General features: G+C 36.6%; 1 protein-coding gene across 4 annotated transcripts in view; it reads left to right on the forward strand.

The window, feature by feature from the left end:
- The window catches only part of PARN (poly(A)-specific ribonuclease), a 59725-nt gene extending 39217 nt beyond the window's left edge, over nucleotides 1–20508 (forward strand). For all 4 annotated transcript variants that reach the window (XM_062611854.1, XM_062611857.1, XM_062611856.1 and 1 more), the window contains 3 exons: nucleotides 9943–10132; nucleotides 17670–17863; nucleotides 20356–20508. In XM_062611854.1, the coding sequence (XP_062467838.1) occupies nucleotides 9943–10132; nucleotides 17670–17863; nucleotides 20356–20408 (437 nt within the window). In that variant the 3' untranslated portion in view covers nucleotides 20409–20508. The remainder of the gene's footprint in view (nucleotides 1–9942; nucleotides 10133–17669; nucleotides 17864–20355) is intronic.
- Nucleotides 20509–21401: the final 893 nt, after the last annotated feature.

The following is a 21401-nucleotide window of genomic DNA, read 5'->3' on the forward strand; positions in this document are numbered from 1 at the left end:
GGTGCTGTTCAGCTTTGAGTATTTATAAAGTTGGCTTTTCATCTGGAAAAGTTGGTATGAAATAAGTCCTGTTTCAATGTTTCTTGACTTACAGGGGTCTAGACTTCATAAAAATAGTCTGGAAGTGGTGGGGAAGATGGGAGAGACTTCAGCTTCTCTTAAATTTAAACCTGAGTGTTTTACTGTAATTAATAAATTGATGTAACCTGAAGTATTTCAGTGTTTTGATCGTTTCAGTATCTAAACCATTCTGGGCAGTTAACTATTTTGTGAGTCCTCAGTTAATGCTTTGTATCAATGATAAGCCCTTGCTGTTCATGGTTTACTTGAATTTTGTTGCCAGCCAACTTTCAGTGACTATTTAGGTCACTGGTCGAAAAAGAACCTAGTCGCACTCTTAAAGGAAGGTTTCTTTAGATGTCTTTGCACTTGTGGAGTCTTTATAGGCCATCCAAAATGTACTCTTAAAAATGCTGTTACTTGAAGTTGGGTTAATTTCTAAAATGTGGGAAAAGTCTTACAAATATATTAAACATTTAAAGTACTTAAAAGTAAAATTGGTTTTCTGTTCTGAGACATTTGACATAGTTATGTGTTAATGGAAATAATGGGCAAGTTTAAAAGTGATATTTCAAAAACATGCCTGATTTATTTTCACTTAGTAGCTAACACTTGCTCTTGATTCTCTTTACTTAATTAGGTGCAGTTTAATAACATCTGTGTTCTGATCATGAGCAACTTCTACAATACACTGGTTCAATTTAAGGGTAATTTTGAGAATCTTCCTGAGAATGTTTTTCTTGCAGTTGCAAAATGCAGTGAATACACTTAACCTGAAATTTTGAATGTATGTGAAAAACAACTGCTTGTCATAAATGGCAAGCATTTAAATAATGCTAAGTTGTTCCATGTGTTGGTGCTCCTGATACATGAACTCATATTGAATTTACGGAGTGTAAGATATCTTCTTCCTCTAGGCATTGAGTAGACCAATGCATTTGGACAGCAGGGGAGCAATGGACTAAAGCAGGTGCAGCAGCTGAAATTGTGATGGCCTTTCAATGATTCTTGTTTAAATCATTAATCTTTCTGAACTTGCAAGTTTCTCAGGCAGGGCTGGACTTTCTGGTTTATTAGTGTTTTACAAGGTTTACTACAGAGCCTTCTATTTAACGTGAATGCTTACCACCACAATTTAAAAATGCACACTTGTATTTTGAGATTCTGTACATGTCAGTCTCTTCTCACTGAATTTGGGGAGATGGCAGGTAGTATCTAATGTATTACCTGGATTCTTTGAAAAATTATATATATAACATGAGACTGTTCTCACCAATAAAAAGTTTGGAATTCGTGTCAGATACATATTCAGGCAGGAAACTTCCTTAAGGGTAGACTGAGGAAGCTCAAGTCATACTGCACTATGTCAAATCTCAGACATTTCTGTTCTTTTACTTTTTATTCAAATTATGTGCATACTTGACCAGTTTCTCTAGCTTTTTGGGATTTCCCCTCTCCTCCCTACCTCAGATATTGGATTCTTAAAATCCACAAGGTTGTGATGTTTTGGGAAAACTTGGTTTAAATTTTGCATCAGCATCTTTTCCTGTGATGTTTTTTTTCAGTGTTGAATTTTATGTATTTATGTTGCAGGTACACATATGAAAACATCTTGGTATTTCTCATGTTAATGCTTGAGTGGCTTGAATTCTTAAACGACATTTAAGACTAAAAACTAATAGTTATAATAACTGTAGTAAGATACTATCACCTTGTAGATGTGTGCTTTTACATTATTTTCACACAAGCTGGATTTCTTAAAAACGTGTTATCTTGAAACTGCATGTAGTGTTTCAAAAGATCATAGTGATTTGTTTTATATTAGAACTTGAATAAAATGGTTTCACTAGGAAGATCTGAGCGGTTGGTCCGTAGGTCTTGCACTGTCATGGGTAATAATACCATATCAAAATAGAAAACTTACAGATTCAGTTTTATTTGGGGTGCCTTTTTAGATGGGATAGTATCAACACTGATACTGTTGTATGTGTGTCAGCTAGTGACAGCTGAACGTGGGCCAGCTTGTGCCTAGGCTGCCAAGGCGAACAGCATCCTGGCCTGTATCAGCACTAGTGGGGCCAGTGGGACTACGGCAGTGATCATCCCCCTGTACTGGGCACTGGTGAGGCCACACCTCAAATCCTATGTTCAGTTCTGGGCCCTCACTACAAGAGAGACATTGAGGTGCTGGAGTGGGTCAGAGAAGGGCAATGGAGCTGGTGAAGGGTCTGGAGCACAAGTGTTGATGAGGAAAGGCTGAGGGAACTCAGGTGTTCAGTCTGGAGAAGAGAAGGCTCAGGGGGGACCTTACTGCTCTCTGCAGCTACCTGAAAGGATGGTGTTATGAGGTGGGGGTTGGTCTCTTCTCCAAAGTAACAAGCAATAGAACAAGAGGAAACGACCTCAAACTGTGCCAGGGGAGGTTTAGATTGGATATTAACACAAATTTCTTGCCCCAAAAGATTGTCAAGCACTGGAACAGGCTGCTCAGGGTTGGTGAGTCCACCACTTCCCTAGAGCTATTTAAAAGATGCGTGAATGTGGTACTTAAGGACATGGTATAGTGGTGGGCTTGGCAGTGCTGCATTAATGGTTGGACTTGATCTTAAAGGTCTTTTCCAAACTAAATGATTCTGTAACACACTTGTTTGATGCAGTAAGGCATATGTTAATTCTGGCAATGAGTGCAAGCATTCCTGTAGCAAACTGTATCTGATGGGTGAACTCATTGTCTGGATGGCTCTTTCTGAAGCATCTGACATGTAGAGGTGTGTTTATTAATCTTGAAGAGTCTTCTGGAGAGCACTGCCATGAGGATGTTGCCAATCTCAGTTCACTAGCTGTTGTTTTGAAGTTCTTAACAAGTGTCAGAAATGTCATCAGATTTTGCAGGGCTGTGCTTCCTGCAACTGCTCAGCCTTAGTCTGGGTTGTTTTAATATGCTGGTATTAAAATAGAGCTAATGGTTTGTGCAGTCTTAATCTTTCATAAAGGGGATGACACTGTTCCCCACTCCAACAGTGAGCTCTTGCTGTTTGATTTTTGGTTTGTTGGGGTTTTTTTTATTTCTTTTTTTTTCTGGTTCTATGTCTGGAAAAAAATTAATAAAGGCAAACTCATGCTGGTTCAGTGAAGTGGACTGGCTCAGTGAAGTGGACTGGCTCATCAGCAAGTGGCTTCGAGCAGGGGCTGAGGAGCAAGGCATGGGGTTCTCCCATTTGTTGACAAAGCTGGTAGGTGAAATCAGCTGCCTAGCCAGACTTGAGAATTCTGTTTCTTTCCAAAATGTCTTTCAAATATGCTCTCTCTGTGCTTTGAGTAAAAATAGACTTTGAAAGCCTTTACCTGATTAAAAAGTAAATGTTCTATACACTTTACACTTCTAATAGTAGAGTAACAGATCTGAATAATTTACTAGTACTCCTGGAAATTAGAATTCTCCAGTGTTGATTAAAAAATATTTCTGTACCAGTAAATGCAGGGAATGAGATGTGGTGAATATCTACTTGTGTTGTTCAAGAATCTTGACTGTAACAAGAAATGAATTGCTGGTTGATACATTCTAGTCGTGGTTTTACAGGGAACCTGCAGTATAAATCATAATATAGATGGCTATTTTACAACTTTCAGCATTACTGATGCAGTATTAAAAGCACTAATTACATGTTTGCCTTCAGGCACCTGCAGCCATTTTTTTTCTCACCAGTTAAAAAGTAACCAGACTAAAACAAAAAAACCTTTACTCTGTAAGTTTGAATATAGTAGGTTTCTTCTTAATATGATGTTGGAAGCCTTTTGACTACCTTCTCATTTGATTTGGATTTTTTGAAATGAGTTAATATGTTTCACAGATTTTGTTGCAATTACAGAGGTATTTAAACAGGGTGCACAGGTTAAGTACCTTGAGTTCTTTCACCAATTAAGTAACTTCATCTTTAAGAGAGTTAAAATTATTTATAGTCTACATACATATGCAGTGTCTCAGTGAACTATACTATTATCTGTGTTCTTTGTTGAGAGTTTAAAACATTGTTGAAGGATCCTTCCTCATTCTCTGCCATACTTTGTACTCGGTGTTTTATGTTTTTTCTCTAAAACCATTGTCTTTCCAATCACCTGTTCATTTCTCTGTTTTCTCCAAAATGGAGAGCCAAAGACTTAATTTGGTTTGCTCTCTAACTCACCATCCTCCCTTGCAAGGTGAGCAGTTGCTTTGTCACCACATTGACACTGCTCCCTGCTCAGGACTCGGATGTCAGAAGAAATAACTCAATCTTTGTGAAACAGTTTTTTTAAAAAGTCTATTTAGAATCCGTATAGGAACCTTCTGCTATTTTAAGCCAGTACAAGAGAGGAAAACAGAAAGGAATGGTCAGTGCCACGTGCAATTAGAGTTTTCAGCTTTGATACAGCCTGCAGATAGTTTCTATTATCAACTATAATTCAGAGACTTTGGATCCTTCAAATTTTAAATTACTTTTCTCCATCAGTCTCTAGTACACAAATTCCTTATAGCAAGGAAATACATCTTCACCAACCTTAATTTGTATGTGTGTATTGTCAGTATGCAGCTTGTAAAATCAGGTATGGAGTTAAATGACAAATTGGATGTATTTTGTAACTTGGAAAAATGTTTTCCTGGCATAGCAGTCTGTCCTTGGACATGCTGTACTTAATTCTGTAGCTTTGTCCCCAAACAAAAGTGTTTTTTTTACAAAGTTAAGATTTGCTTCATGGGTGCCAAAGATTAACATAGTATTTTACCTCAGTTGATTTCTTTTTGGGTGTTTTGGGTGTTTTTTTTTTCCCTAAACAAACATTTTTAGACAGGTAAATTTCCAAGCACGTGAAAATGATCAGTCAAGTACTGTTGTTATATTTTAGTAAATGCAATACAGATGATTTCAAAGAGCTGTATTTTCTTAGAGTGGTTTGAACAGGTGGTCTGTATTGGTGAAATTGATAAAAATGTAAGTTCTCTAGCAAAATGTTGAGACTTGGCACTTTCTAAATACAGTACATTCCAGTCTGTTCAGTGTTAGGGCAACTGAGGAGGAGCAATGCATAAACAGAGGGTCGATAAATTCCCTTGGGAAAAGGGGGGAAATAGGCATGTTAAATAATTGAAAACTTGCTGAGACCCACATTTTATGATTGAATGCTACAACTGGTACTAAGAGACTTGAGACATCCTAACTGTTACAGTGGGGCTGCTTTCCTTAACTGGGTAAAAGACGGAATAAATCTTGCTGCTAATCACAGAGACAGTCAACTGGAGTTGTATTTCTGGAAGTACATTGACTAACTAAACACTTTTTAACTAAGGGGTTTTGAATTTTTCTAAGTGATGACACTGTTACAGGTTTCTAACAGTTAGGCTTTGGCTCCACATGGTTAAATGGTTTTACCAGTAAAAGAAATTATAAGTGAATTTTAATTATATCCTCAGAGTAAACCAAGGCTTTCCCTTTATGATGTTTCAGTGCAGGATGACACCTTGATACCTTGATTTACTTAATTCTCTGGATTATCATTTTTTCCCCCCAATAAACTGTTTGCAGTGAGGATTTTTCTTCTCTCTAACCTTCCTTGAGGACAAGGATCTTGAGAAGCACACTGACGGTGTGTCACTTTGTTGAGCAGTGCTGGGCAAGCCTGCTGTAGTTACGTTGGCATGTGTAAAAGGGTTTTGATACAGCAGCACAGCAATTACAGAAAATGGAAAGTAGGCACTCAGGCTTTCTGTAGCTGAATTAGCAGTTATTTTTGACTCCCTTCAGTCACAGTTGCAATATTTGACTCTATTAGAAACAGACCTGTGCAGGATAGTTCTGTTGAAAGTAGAGAAAGCTATTTTCAGGTTAAGGTTTCATCTCAATAAAAGCTTAAGCAGAGGGTATGCTGAATACATCTCAACAAATTGCTGCCTCGCTAGTGTGGGTTGATGGCCAAGGCTTTAAAGAATCCTGTCTACCACTTGTAGGTGTTTTTCCCTGTTAAATTAATGAGGCTTTAGGTCAGTTTTGACAGTATCAGGTTAGAGTGGTTTACTCTCTTAAAACTCCCCTGTTCTGTTCCACTGACTGGCGGTAAGTTGGTGTCAACATTTCAGATGAAACCCCAACACTTTAACAGCAGGATTTAAGGAAACATTTCCATTTTTTTTCTGTTGAAATACAGATGAATTTGAATCCTTCTACCTGCTAACTGTCAAAAGTAACACAGCTTAGCTAACTTATTCTGTAACCAAACTTGAGAAAATGGTCCTATCAACTACATTTAGTTCTTTTTTGAAATTATTCTTTTGTCAGGGCTGAGTAACATACTACATAGGGCAGTTACTCCCAGGATAATTTCTTCCCTGCTAGAGAAGCAGACTTGTTTTGTAATCTTCCAGATTCTTTTGCATACCTATGAAATTTTGAAACTCACTGAGTAATACAGTAAAGAAGCCAACCCAGCTAGTTTAGAACATCCTTCTCTCTATGTGCTGAGAAAGAAGAGAGCACAAAGATAGTGAGACTGAATCTGAGCTGTATTTCTGTATTTGAACAAATGCCATTCATAATTAACTCTGGGATACCACATGGGCTTATTCCAAGTGAAGAAACATGAAGAAAACTAAATACAGTAATTTATTGGTAGCAGTCAGTAAACCTGCCTCCTTCCTAATCCTGAACATTGCACATGGTCCTAAAAACAGTTCATTTAGACTGATGGGGAAGGAAAAGCTGTCCCAGAGCTGTCCGTGTTCTTCACAGTGTTCTTTATTTTGGCTTTCAAACCAGACTATTTTAAGAAAAAGAAAAAGTAGTAATGGAGTAATTTTTATCATATGTATTGTTTGCTTGTTTGGGGTGTGCTGTTCGTTTTGGAGGTGGACCAAGGTTTCATTTCATCACGGCTTTTTGTAGTACTACCTAGACCAGTGCATGGTTCCATCCCCATTGCCAGCTCTTCTTCCTCATTTTAGACAAGGCATGGCCAAAGACCTAGTGAATAAGGGTGCGATTGGGAACTATTTAATTTATGTGTTTAGATGTCATTGGACCTGTTTTGGAAAGAAACTGGTTTGGCACTAAAGAAAAATGCATTTGACAATGACTACCCTACATGAAAACATGGGATAATGAACCAGAAATGAGTAATGGGATATAGCTTGGTTAAGTTGGGGAAAACTGGTGCCTAATGGTAACAGACAATTTAACAAGGAGGTAAGCAATACTGCCTTGCCAGTGAAAATTCACCTTCACAGATGAATTTTTACTTTGTATTTCATAAACTTGAGTGTTTAGTATTGCAGCCTTATTCTGTGTAGTTCTGTGTATTTATTTTATTTATATATAGTGGGGTTTTTACCTACACAGTTCACTTACATATTTGTCTATAAGCTTGGCAGCGACCACCTGTCAGGATTTTGCTCTGCCCAAGAGCAAGGGCTTGGTGAAAGAATATCTTTGCATATATTCCTCTTGGATCACTCAACAACAGTCAGCCTGTTTAATAGCTTGCCTGATAATTAGGGACAATATCAGCCCCTAGAAATGCTTTTCCTAAAATAATATGCAATTACTATTATTCTACTATAAGACAGAAACTTAACTTTACAGCTGCAACTAGTGTAATGAAATGCAGCCGTGTGGTGTTGGTTACTACTAGGTTAGGTTTCTCACAGGAAAATCTGTCTTCTCTCTTATGACTTAAGTAAATAAACCCCCTAAGTTCTCCTTAGTTTGTTAGAATTCAAAAAGCATTCTAGCAATGCATTTCTTCTGTTGGCAGGGCAGAGCAATGACACTCTATTTGCTTTGCTTGACAAGATGGACAGCAGTCAAAAAAAAAAGCAGCAGGGAAAATGTATTTTAAACTTTTACAGGGAGCTGATCCTCAGTTCAAGAGCATGCAAGATTTATTTATCTGTGTGGCTCTTTAGAATTCTCCGTATGCCTTCATTTCAGTTGTTCAGTGCATGCAGCGATATATTTAGCCTAAAACTTTTCATATTAAATATATACACATATATATACATGTGTATATTTGTGTATGTTTAATATGAATGGATTGCTAGAAAATGCTGGCCTTATTTAAGAAAGCAGAGTTGTGTTTGTTCAAAAATTTTGACTATTACACAGATTTATTTTACAGTTATCTTTAGGCTACATAAAAATTATTTTTAATCCCTCCCCCTCCTCTTAAATCAGGCTGGGTTTGTCAGGGAATTAAATGAAGAGCCATAACTTTGGCTCTTAGTTTACAGTGAAACAAACGATGTGAAATGCTTATTGTGTTTTAACAAATCACTGTTTATTGAATGATCCATGGTAACTATGTGCTTGATTTTTAGCAAGTAAAATCATGCTTGAGTTTAACTAAACAAATTTTACCCTGAGGAATGTCGGCTGGCACGCAGTAACTCCAGGGAGCGTTATTAATTCATTCATGATGCCTGCACCATAACTTCATGGGCAGTAAATATGCTTCTAATTCTTACAAAGATATCCTGTAACTCTGCAGTTCAAAACAAATATAAAGGGTGTGAAAGGAGAAATGCGTAATATCTCTTTAGTTAGTTCAGCGATCTCGTGAGACTATCAATCATAATTGCAGGTTTGAAGTTAAATATGCATCACTGTTGCATAGTTTTATGTACATTTGAAAGGCTTTACACAGCAGGATCAGCATCATCTGTATGCCATGATTAGTATTACAGGTAATTAATTTCACAGTAGCATAGCCAATGTGCAGAATAGATGATCTATTTTGAAAAAGGAAAATAGCCAACACAAATACACCCATCTTCATCACTTTATTGGAGCTTGCTATTTCCACTGCTTGGGCTTGAGGTAATACAGCATACCTGTTTTCAAGATGACAGCACTCCAACTACAATCATAAAGTTGGATACACATTTGAAATGTTTACAAAAAGATTGGACATACATAATAAAATCAGGATTTTGTCTCCACTACAGTTATGGCATTTTAAAGTGTGCAGCCTAAGAGTAAGAAAAACAATGGGGTTTATTTGTTTTGTTTTATATTTGAATGGTTTATTGGTTGGTTTACAATACTTCCTTTCAGTGAGTTAGGCTGAAAACAGCAGAGGACATGAGTTGACAGTCAGTTTAATCTGCTGATTCATCTGTTACAGTGATGGCTTCAGGCCAGAATAAAGCCTGAGAGCTGTGAAGATGCTGGGACTTGAAGGAATGTGGGTAAATTGTTGCTGAGTGAAGGCAGTGAAAGTTTTTTATTTTTGAAATTACTCTAATTTTGCACTGACAGAAATTCTTCTGTCTTGAACTTGCAGTTTCTTATAGTTAAATGGAGACCGAACATTAGAAAGATATAAGGACGGAACAGCTGGATATTAGTTAAGTGCTGCTTCCATAGATACCTTGTGCAACCAAAAATGCAGCTCAAATAAGCTTATGTTTCACAGCAATCAAACAGTTTTGGCAAAGGCTTTGCAAATGTCGTCTTTTCCTGGCAGACTTGCAAAATAAACCTGCTGGGTTAAGTAGTGAGACTAAAAGGGAAAAAATCCAGGAAATCTCTTCTTGCCAACAAGCAATCTGGAAGAAGGTTACAACTGAAGAATTGATGGTTTCTAATTTAAAAGAAAAGTCTTAAGTAGATTTAACCCTTTTTTGTATGAAGTCTGACTTGGAGAAGAAGATTTTTGAATATCTGATTGAAATGTACCGTGTGAATTTAGGAGAGTATAGCATTTCCTACATCACTAACAGTGGAACTGGGAGTTGTTTATATGAACAGAACAGATAGCTCACTGCCTTCTGCTTTTCAAAGTAAGTTCTTACAGGAGAGGGCTTGCTGTCATTTAAGAGTGTTTTGTGTATAATACCGCTTTTCTTCTCCATAGCTGTAAACACCAGCAGGTATGCCGAAAGTTATAGGATCCAGACATACGCAGAATATGTTGAGAAAAAACATGAAGATAAACGGGCAAAAAGAAAATGTACAGAAGATAGTTGGAAGGAGATGGAGAGAAAGCGGTTAAAAACTCAGAGCACATCTTATGTTTCCCAGAGTCGATACTACTGTGTTAACAGGTGAGACTTTTCATGCATTGTCAACTCTTGTATTTTTATCGTGTTTTTATTAGAAGTCTAGCAATTTTCACGTAGTTCTTAAGCAGTAGGAAACTTTAATTTTTGTTATGTACATATTTGTTTGCTGTCCATCAGTAGTGCTACATTGACTGTCACAAGATTGTAGCTGAAGGAGCAGAGGGAACTTTATCACAAATGTGATCAGACAAATTTTTAAAACATTGGGATCTTGAGGGCAGGTCAGACCAGAGCTTCTGAGCTTGATGTAGCAGTACCATGTCTTATAACCAAAATAAATGAATGATTTTCTCTATTTATTTAACACCTCTGAATGTCCTGTGTCATCTGGAAACTGAGCTGTCATCTTACACCCTTGTAAAGGCTCTCTTGGTTTTTGAATGACTTTCCATGTTGATAATACTGCCATAGAGAAGAGTATGAATTACTGTCTTGAGCAGTCCTGATGAACTCATCCTTATGCTTCAGAAACAGGAAGGCAAATGATGACACTTGCATGGTTTTGAGCTTTTGGAGTAAAACTTGAAAAGGGCTTTAGTTCATTATTGAAAGGCAAAATTAAGTCAGGAGATGCCTGTTTTGATTCTGGTCCAGTATGTTGCTGTGTGTGGTTCCATTTTTAACTCTCTCAGACTAAGGAATGGTTTGAGATATGATGGTAACAGGAGGCTTCATAGTCATCTGTGTAGCTGTGAACGGGAAGGGTCGTATATTACTGTTAATATAATTGTATAATTAACCTATGAAGTTATTACCATTCCTCTCTTTTCCTCACCACCCCCTTTTTTTCTATATAAAAATGAATTTCAGTGAAGTGCATAAGTTACATTTCTGAAAGGTGGTAATTTGGGGCTTTTTGTTGGTTGGTGTTTGGTTTTGTTTTTTCCTGATACAGACCAAATGAGATGGTCATAATACCAACACTGAGGTCTTTCTGCTGTTCCTTTCTTGGGAATGCCTTGATAAGTTCTAGCTTTTACTATATTTTCCTTTAAATGTTATCTGTTGTGTAACAAATATACTGAACTTGTTCTGTTCTTCTCACTTACATGAGCTTATGATTTGCCTACTCTGCAAAATTAAATGCAGGTGTGTATTTTGGCTAGCTGTCAAATGTTCATAACTTGTATTGTGGTGGGAATTCTAAATGTGTTGGAGACATGTTTGATCCCGAAAAATCATATGGAGGAACTGGTGACAAAAATCCATATCAAATGAAGTTAGTTTAATTGAACTATTGTACTTAAGAAAGCTTGGGAGTGCATGCTGTGAAGAGATGAGGAGCTCTGAAGATTGTCCTGGCAGTAGTTTACATATGGCTAAGGCTTAGGTCTATAATTAAGTCTCTATTAAATGATCTGAAAGTGCTTACTACATCTTGAGACTACAAAGAAATACCAAGTCCTAAGATTAATTTCCACTAGAGGAAGTATCTTTTCTCAGTGAAGATTGTTTTTGGGGTACCTCAGATTCTAGTCAGATGGTAAGAGTGGCAGTTTATGGTTTGAACCATAGACAACTTATTCTTCTAACATATACTTTGGAAAACAGTAAATGTGAAAAGCTGATTTGTTGTTATCTCTCAAAGTTTGAGGCCAACCACAAATGTGTAATTTGGGAAATGGCTGAATACAATTTTTGGTGAATTTTTTCCTTAAAATTAGGATACATCATAATGATTTGTATGCCAAAGCACTTAATGTCCTTGAAAGTTTTTATTCAATTTTTTCTAGTGTTGTAAAATTCCACAAGAAGCAGCCTTGGGTTTAGATGAACAGTATTTTGATAGTGTTGGATAGCAGACTTTATTTTCTTGGCTAGAACTTCTTTTGTTATTGATGTTACATGAATTTTTATTCCTTCATTTTTTCATTAATAAAGTAATTTGGATCCATCCCAGATTCCCTTTCATGCAGGTCTTTTGACATGTTTTTCTTAATTTTATTTGTATTTGTCACTAGTTAGTTTGTGTTCTCTTGTCATCTAAACTTTAGTAGATGTTTTCTCTTAAATGTAATCTGGTGAGGTATATTGTGGAACTGCAGAGCTTGTGGTCTTTCTGTTCACTCAAGATGAACATTTTCCTTTTGTTTCCTGACAAAGACATCTCAAAAATACGTATTTAATTTTTATATGTGGCCATTTTTATATAAAATGTAATAAATATTAATACAAATATTTTTTACAAAGCAATCAGGGCAAATACATTTGTGTGCATGTATATGTGTGTCCAGATTAATTTGAATCATACATAGTTGAGCATTCAATACTGTGATGTGTCTAGCAGCTGATGTCTTATAATAGCTTCATGTTACTACATCCTTTATTTATTTATTATTTAATAAGCTTGCTGCATCAGTTTCTGCCAGGGAGCACAGCTGCAGAATAGCTGTTCCTCTCCATGCTGACAGTATATCCTGGCTACTTTTTCATTCAGTAATGAAGTTGTTGGGTATTTCTGGTAAGGAACTTCTGTCTTAAATTGACAGATCAATGAGTATCTAACAAATTCTTTAATTCCTGTCTTACTAAGAAAACTGCAGTCCCATATTAGAGAGGAACTACTTTTCAGAAAATGTAGTATAATAGTATTAATAGCAGTCACAAGGTACTGTTTTTCCCACAGCATTCTCCTGGAGAAACTGGCTGCTCATGGCCTGGATGGAAGTGCTGTTTAGTGGATAAAAACTGGATGGACAGCCAAGCCCAAAGAGTGGTGGTGAATGGAGTTAAGTCCAGTTGGTGTGGCTGTTCACAAGTGATGTTCCCCAGGGCTTAGTACTGGAGCGAGTTCTATTTAATGTCTTTATCAATGATTTGGATAAGGGAATCAAGTGCACCCATAATAATGTTGCAGGTGGCAACAAGCTGGGGCAGAGTGTTGGTCTGCTTGAGGGTAGAGAAGGCTCTGCAGAGGGATCTGGACCAGCTAGGTCGATGGTCTGAGGCCAGTTGTACCTGAGATTCAACCCAGCTCAGTGCTGGGACCTGCACTTGAGCCACAAAAACTCCATGCAATGCTACAGGCTTGGGGAGGAGCAGCTGGAAAGCTCTTCGAGGAAAAGGACCTTGGGGTGCTGATTGATGGAGCTGAACATGAGCAGCTTTTGCCCAGGCAGCCAAGAAGGCCAATGGCATCCTGGTCTGTATCAGCAGCAGTGTGGCCAGCAGGGCCAGGGCAGTGATCATCCCCCTGTGTACCGGGCACCGGTGAGGCCGCATCTCAAATCCTGTGTTCAGTTCGGGGCCCCTCACTACACTGAGGTGCTGGAGCAGGTCCAGAGAAAGGACAGCGGAGCTGGTGAAGGGTCTGGACCACAAGTGTAGTGAGGACCGGGTAAGGGAACCAGGGGGTTTAGCCTGGAGGAAAGGAGGCTGAGCTCACAATGGAGAGGAGGTTGTAGCAAGGTGGAGGTTGGCCTCTTCTCTGAAGTAACAAGTGACAGGACAAGAGGAAATGGCCTCAGGTTGCACCAGGGGAGGTTTAGATTAGATATTCATAAAAATTTCTTGCTCAAAAGGATTGTCAAGCGCTGGAAGAGGCTGCTCAGGGAAGGATGTCAAATGCGATGTTGGCACTCAGGGACAGTGGTGGACTTGGCAATGCTGGGTTAATGCTTGGACTGAATGATCTTAAAGGTCTTTTCCAATCTAAACAATTCTACGATCCTAATAAAATTCCCTTTTCTAAAGCAGTTTACTATTCGGAGCACACTTTCAAAACTGAATGTAGCCTCTTGTGTATTGCCATGCCATGTAGTGCTTAGCAAATAACTGCCTGCTAGCTCTGCCTTGACTCTTAAATGCACGGATTTAAGATCTTTTCCTTAACAAAATGGTGTTACACCATAGCATGAAAAATCAAGTAAGGTATGTTCTATGTAAAACTAAGTATCTTGTTCTGCTTATACTTAGTTATTCTCATTTTCCTGATCGTGATCTAGGAATGAGTAAAACAGAATAAGGCCCGTGGCAAAAGACATATTCTAGTAAGAAGTACAGGAAAGTGATACATCATTTTGCCTTACGAATGTTCTAGCTAAAAACAGGAGTGCTACGTCTTCTGTCAAGTAAGGGTGCTGTTGTAGCACTGCTTCCTTGAATGCCTTTATTTTCCAGAGAGAATATAGTTTATCTCATTTTTGAAATGTTCATGTATTTCTGCTAATGATTCTTTTGGTTTTTTTTTTTTTACAGAAATGGTTGTTCATAGTGGTTTATTTTTAAACAAAGTATAAGAATTGGGAAAAGCTATGTCATCAAAGATATGCACAATAAATATTGCAAGCAAATTATTACAGTGTTCTATTGTTATTTCAAGTGATTTCACTAGCTCTTAAGCCAAAATAGCTGATTTTTATGATAGGTCAGTAACTCCTCCCCCCACATGTTGTTCAAAGTGGCAAGAGAAGACAGGGTTTATGTTTTCATTTAAATTATATTTACTTGGAGTTAAAGGTCTGTATATATCCAGGCCAGTTCAAGATTCTCTCTTGTGATGAAAGTAGGTGGTCCGTTTGAAAGAAAGACATACTTTTCAAAACCAGAAAATGTTTAATGTTGCATCAACACAATTGTTCCGTCCCCCCTCCTGTTGCTGATTCTTTCACAATAATTACCATACTATTCGGATTGCTGCTATTTGGTAGCTGTAATGATGTTACAAAGTGCATGGGCAGTTTAATCAGCTGAAGCCTGAGCTCTTTTTGGCAGTACAGTGATATATCAAGTCCTCCACGTCCTGTTGATTCGTCAGATTGTGTTTAATACGAATGCTGCTAGTCATACTGCTGGAATTTAAGAAAAATACTGTATTCTTTGTTGATTACAACGGTATTTGATAGTAATAGAAATCAAGAATAAAATATAGATTCTTTGTTTGTTTGTTTCTACCACTTTCCTCTAATGGCATTCATCCTCATCAGGTTTGCCTGTGTGCTAACATTAAAATAAGTCAAGAGGCTTGGAACCCCACCTGCAACCAGCACTGACTGATGTGAGAGCTGTATTATGTTCACTAAGTAGATTTGCTAACTGGCTAATGTATGATAGGCTTTTCTTCTGATGGGCTGTTCTGGTGTCCCACCTGTTGTACCTGTTGTCCCCATCATCCCCATCGCATCCTGTTCCCCACCACCACCCTAAAACCTAAACAAAACCAAACAACATAAAACAAACGCAAATCCCCCACCCCAAAAAAAAACCAAACCCCAACATCACCAAAACTTGGCTATTAACTTTATTTTGTCCAGGCATACTCTTTTACATGTGTGTTTTGAAACTTCTGTCTCTAAATGGGTCAGCTATTCAAACAGCTGAGGATCCCGAACAAATGTATCTGAATTGGACAGTTATTGATAGCTATTAGTTTGTTCAGTTCTTTCACTTGTTGTTTCTCAGTGAGGAAATTGAGAGAGAAACATGGGCATATTCCAAAATAGCTGGTATAACTAGTATCAACCGCTAGCCATCTAGAATCCATACAATGAATGAATAAATGTAAAATAATATTTTGGGAGAAAACAAGAAGTCAACAGTCCTTGATTATAAAATATCAATATATTTTTGATTTTGAGCTGCTGGTTTGTTTTTTTTTTTGGTGTGGTTTTCTTCCTTAAGTTATCTGCAGGAAGAAAATAAGGCCTAAAATTAATTTTTATTTTGTACTTCGGTACACGGCTAAATGCACACCTTCAGTTCAACAACTTGTTTCTCTTTTTTTGCAGTAATTTCTCAAGAGTCTAAGTAGAAAACATTTAAATTCAGTCGTAAGTCCTTTCAAAAAGGGAGCTTCTCCCTACAGCAGGTGCAGGTTCCCCACTAAGAGCCAGGTGCTTATATTATGTCTCAGAAATCCTGGAATCATAATTTATGGCTCCTGAGCTTTTCTTTCTTACATATTCTTCAGAATATCTTTCTTAAAAGTAGAATTCTTAAAAAAATCTCTAAAAATTATTTGCATGTTTGTTAAATATTGGTTTTAGTAATTAATATATTTTTTATAAACGTGTTCAATATGTTTGTTAAATATTAGTTTTTAATTTTCCAAGTGCTCTTTCTTTACTAGACTTTTTTTCTTTCCAAACCTAGTTTTTGCCTATTTTACAGTATTAAAGTGTGTATGTACGATAAACCGTTCTCTCAAGCTTTTTGGCTTGCATCTTATTACTGATGGTAGTTGTGGTGTGATTTGAAATGATGATTTGTAAGAAATCATGCAAGAAGGCCTTCTGTGTGTGAATGTTTGGAGGAAAAGCCAGCTATTCATCAAAGTAAATGGTGTTTGTGCTTCTAAAGTTGAAATAAGAGCAAGAGGCATAATCATATGTTTCATGTTTGTTTATTGCCTTTGGACATCCCAGAAAGACTCTGTTTTAAATTGCAAAATGTTCAGCTGAAAAAATTCCATTTCAAAGCCAAAACTACACAGTCAGATTTAACAGTCCTTTAGCTAAAATCTTCTTGAAACACCAGAATTCCCTACTATTATTGATTAGAAAGAAAAAATAAAGCAGCTTGTAAAGCTTTGCACTGTAACTGGGTATTCATTTTTATTTAAATAAAAGAACAGAACATGACTTAGATGCATACAGCAATTTTGTGTAGTTCTTAATGGAAAACCTAAAGGTTTTCTAAGTTTAATTGGTTGTTCTAGAAGTGCATTAAAATAAACGTTTAAGTAGCTGATATTCACGTCTAGGAGTTTGCAATAAGTTTTTTAATAAGCCCCTTTGCTGCTGTATTCTTTCTTATACTCGTGCTAATTTGATTTAGTATTGTCATTTGTCTTTCAAGGAAACATGACAGTAGCACGACAGTCAAACAAAAAATTTGTTCAGTGTTTTTTCAGTGTGTTCTGAATGAAATGGAGCTCAAAGTTAATCTTCATACTGTATTACTCATTCAAATACTACCTGTGAAATGATTGTGCAATTTTTCATGCTGTTTATTTTACCAGCCTGTTGGATGGCAGGACTCTTAACTTTAATGCCTGATTTAAAGTTTGTTATATGGAACTTGATGGGTTTCTCTACCTATATATAATAGACGTGCTTTTAAAACTGCATATAGTTCCAGGGGAGAGGTTGAAGTTATAATCTAGAATCATTCATCAGCAAGATGTGTGTTGGAAGCTTAACAGTTGTGTATAACTCAGTGTCTATTGAAAATGCTTTACAAAAGCTTTCATAACTAAAAGAATAAAAAATAATACTAAGCAGGGAAGAGAGAACAGCTTTAATTACATTTGAGTTGAGTGATCTCATCAGAGTAGCAGCTAAGCCTGAGACATCTGTAGTACAAAGAATGAATAGCTTCATCTACGTAAGACAGGATTAGATAGCCAATTTATGGAATTTTATAGTTAAATCAGATCTTCCAGATAATGTAATTTCATGGTACACCACTTAATACAGTTTAATCTATTACCTTCATAAGCATTTAATAGATGTACAACAACTAGTACCTATGTAATAGCTATTCTTGACTTGTTCATAATCGTATTTCTTCTACATTTCAGTTTTACAGGTACAAGTACAGTGGGAAAAAGAAGCATGAGTCCTATTCAGGAAGAAACTAGTTCTGATGATATGGAAGAGGGAGAAGGCCAAGATCCAGAATATGATCAGACAGACTCCTGTGCAGAGTCCCTCCCAGATGGTAAGAAGAGAGCCAAAAAATTCAAAAAGATCAAGACAGGACAAGTTCCAGCAGGTAAGAGCAATGTTCATGTGCATGTTTGTCTCTTCTGTTTGGAACTACTCTAGGCCTGAGAAGAATTGAAGTTATCTTCTTGAAAGTCTTAACTTATTGCAGCCCCACCTGAGACTGGCCAAAGGAAGCAGGATGTAGTTGATTTCTTACTTGCTTGCTTACTTTCTTGAAATAAAGCTCTTTGAATATTTTTAGATATTCTTAATATTTTTTCTTTTTATGTGACCTTCTACTTACGGTTACCCAATATGTCTTGCATATCATAATCAAAATTGAAGGAATTCTGGAAGTAGGATTCTAGAATAGATTTCCCTGTTAATCTAATACTTCATCACAAAATGTAAGTTTAACTTAAGGTGGACATTTTCTTTTAAGCTTGATTGGATAGAGTTATTGCGTATTTCAATGAACATATTTTGCCCCACCAAATGTGTGTCATTAGACTACCTCTGTTGCTTGCAAATAAGTCCAGTTTTAATAAACCTGCCTGCTGTTCTGAAAGCTAATATATGTGCCCTTTTAATTCGGACTTTATATACCCTGATAGTATCACACTAACTTCCCTTGTTTATGGTTATTTGTGAGACAGGGTATTTCTGTATGCTGAGAAAACTTCTTAGTCTGTTCAGAATATTATTTGCCTCTACAATTAAGCCAAAACTTGACAGTCTACCTGCCTGCCCCTCACGACTTCTTTGGCACACCTCTTGCAACAGGCTGTTTCAGGTTGAGTACAGTTTGACCCAGTTGCTGTTTTATATCCCCTAGTATAAATAACCGTGCTGCAACTATACTGAAACCCTTTCCTCTCTGGAACGTTTCCTGAGAATGTGTTCACTCTGAGACAACTCCATGAAGGAGTAAGCTGCCAGACTGGTGCTGATCTGCTTGCAAAGGCCCGTTAGCTTTCTGGGTGCTTTGCATTTATGAATCACTTGGCTTTGTGGTTTTTTTTCTGGTAACACTTGGCAAGATGCTGATGAAGAGTGAGTGTGTTTAAAATGTCTTCCAGACATTTTGGACAGGTGGTCATAGTCATTCTTAACATTTCTTGCAGTCTACCTCATGCTCCGAGTATGCCTTTGCTTATTTGAAGGGCTTGCTGGACTGTGAGCAAATCATTCACATTTCATGGGCTGCTAGAGGAGCTCACTTTCAGGAGATGGAGATTTTGAAAAGTAATAGTATTGTTTTTCTTGTAAAAGTGTGAACTTGTGAATTTGCCAGGTGATATGATTTTTTTTTTCTTCCATTTTATAAATTTTCTTTTTTCATTAATCTGATATAGAACTCACAGTATAATGCTTGAACAATAAATAGTGTTTCTAATAGAGATGATAAACCCAAATAACCTTTTTCTTTCTTCTAAAAACTGATGTATATATTAGTATATGCAGTGTTCTGTGTGGTGTTTGTAATCATATCCTTTAGTGTTCTTTATTTGGTTGAAGAATTTTCACGTAGGGTTGATATTGCAGAGTTTAATACCTATATAATCTTTTTAATTTTTTTTTTAGCAAAAGTACTTTGTACTGTATGTCTGACTGAACAAAGGCAGGTGACAGTCAGATGACTGGTTCACCTGATATTTTTGATGCCTTGTGTAAGTTACTGCAGCCTGTACAAAACCAAAGTAATTAAATAACCTTAGGTCACATGAATTTAAACATCAAAAGATTTTCTTTTCATTGATAATATCTAATGTTGATTCTGTTTCAAACTCTGTTTGTAATTTCTTGCAGAAATTAGACTAGTAAAAAAAATCATATCTTAATTATTGGTCATGTGGAGCACTGACTGTATTGAAGTATATTCAAATATTGAGTTAAAACTTTATTTCAGTATCTACTCTAGTCATTTTTATCCAGAAAGTGATATTGTATACCAAGCATCATTTCTTCTGATTCGGGAGAGTAAAATCTTTCTCAGCCAATTCAAAAGCTGTGCTTGGAAATCACTGTTTTTGTAATTCAGTAGGGCAATTGGGCCATGCAAGCATGTGTAAAAGGACAAGACTGTCTACTGTAGTTCCAGGTATTAAAATTTGTGCTATGTATTTGGAATTATGGAAATATATATTATCCCTGTTCATCTTTCTTCTCCAGTTAATGTGGACAGGAGATATTCTTCACTGTATTCCTTAAACAAGAATGGCTGCAAGTAGACTTGGGGAAAGAGTATTGTTTAACTTTATCATCCCAGTTATTGCAAAACCAAAATTACTTGGATTAAAAATTCATTAATTGCAAAATACAGTATTTACCATTTGGGTAAGAAACTTAAAATTAACTTTTTTTTAAAGTACCTACTTGTAAAGTCTCTTGGTTGCCCTTTGTAAATATTGACTTGCCAGTAAGGTATTTAGAGCCTTGCTCAAGAGCAGAAAATGTACACTCTGACAGAAAAAAAAATACTCTTGGTTTGATATTTATTGCTCTCAGTGTTTGTATATTGAAGTCTTTAATATATTGCTCTGCAACTCTGTCTTTTAGGAAGCCTCACAACTAGTTCCACTGGAATTTTTGAAGTCCCTGAAACGTGGTAGGAAACGACTGCCTTAACAAGTGGAATTGATTGAAAGCAGTTGCAAGAATACACCTCTTGGAAGCCATACTTTATTTAAATAAAGTGGTGTTAACAAAGCAGTATGTGTCCTGAAAATCAGTTTAATTATTTTAAACTGTTTACTGAACAATCACTGTCAATTTTACCTGTGTGTATATTAACTAGTATACGACTCGTTGATCACGTGAAATCCTTGCTGTCGTAAATGTTAGGTTTAAGAAGCAAGACTAAATGTATTTTGGTCACCTACTTTGGCATGTTAGCTATAAAATGTACAAAAAGTACTGGCACTCTATGATTTTGTGCTAGGTTGTTTCCTGTGCTTGAGGTGATTTGTTACCACAAATGTCCTCATCATTGGCTATTCTTAAGGCAATATCAGTATGCTATTGGTTTTCCTAAAACAGGTAGACCTGCAGTTTCACATACTGCTTTCTACCAGTTACTTTATCTGGAAATTTTGGTTTGTTTTCCATTCTGTACCCCCTGTTCAGTAGTACTCATCTTAATACCAGCTTTACCAGATACCTTACCCTTTCAAAACCCTGAAACTTCCAAGTTTATCAAACATTGATTTCCTCAATATATGGAATTAATGTTTCTTCCCTCCTTCTTCCCCAGCTTGTGGGGTTTTTGTAAAAATATTTTTTGGTACCTGTGACAAACCTGCTAACTGCACCAGCCCTTTATTTGTTTAAAAAAGGATCTGCATTGGTAGATTTAAGAAAATGTTTGATATTTAACATTTTTGTATCAAGGAAATAAAAACAAAAGATGTATTTCCATAAAATGAAAAAATTAAAGACATTTTCTTAGGAACTGTTTTGGTTTTATTTATTAGTTTATGAAATATTTTAAGTGAACTCTTTTTTTTTTTTTTCTTTTGTAATATAACTGTTTTTTTGTCAGCCTGTCATTAGCTTTTTTTCCATGGATGACTTTCAAGATATTTGTGAAGTGTAACCAAGAAAAG

Source organism: Pezoporus occidentalis, unplaced genomic scaffold (assembly GCF_034315485.1).
Source record: "Pezoporus occidentalis ecotype Australia unplaced genomic scaffold, CSIRO_AGI_Poc_V1 ctg158, whole genome shotgun sequence".
In the NCBI taxonomy this organism is placed as follows: domain Eukaryota; kingdom Metazoa; phylum Chordata; class Aves; order Psittaciformes; family Psittacidae; genus Pezoporus; species Pezoporus occidentalis.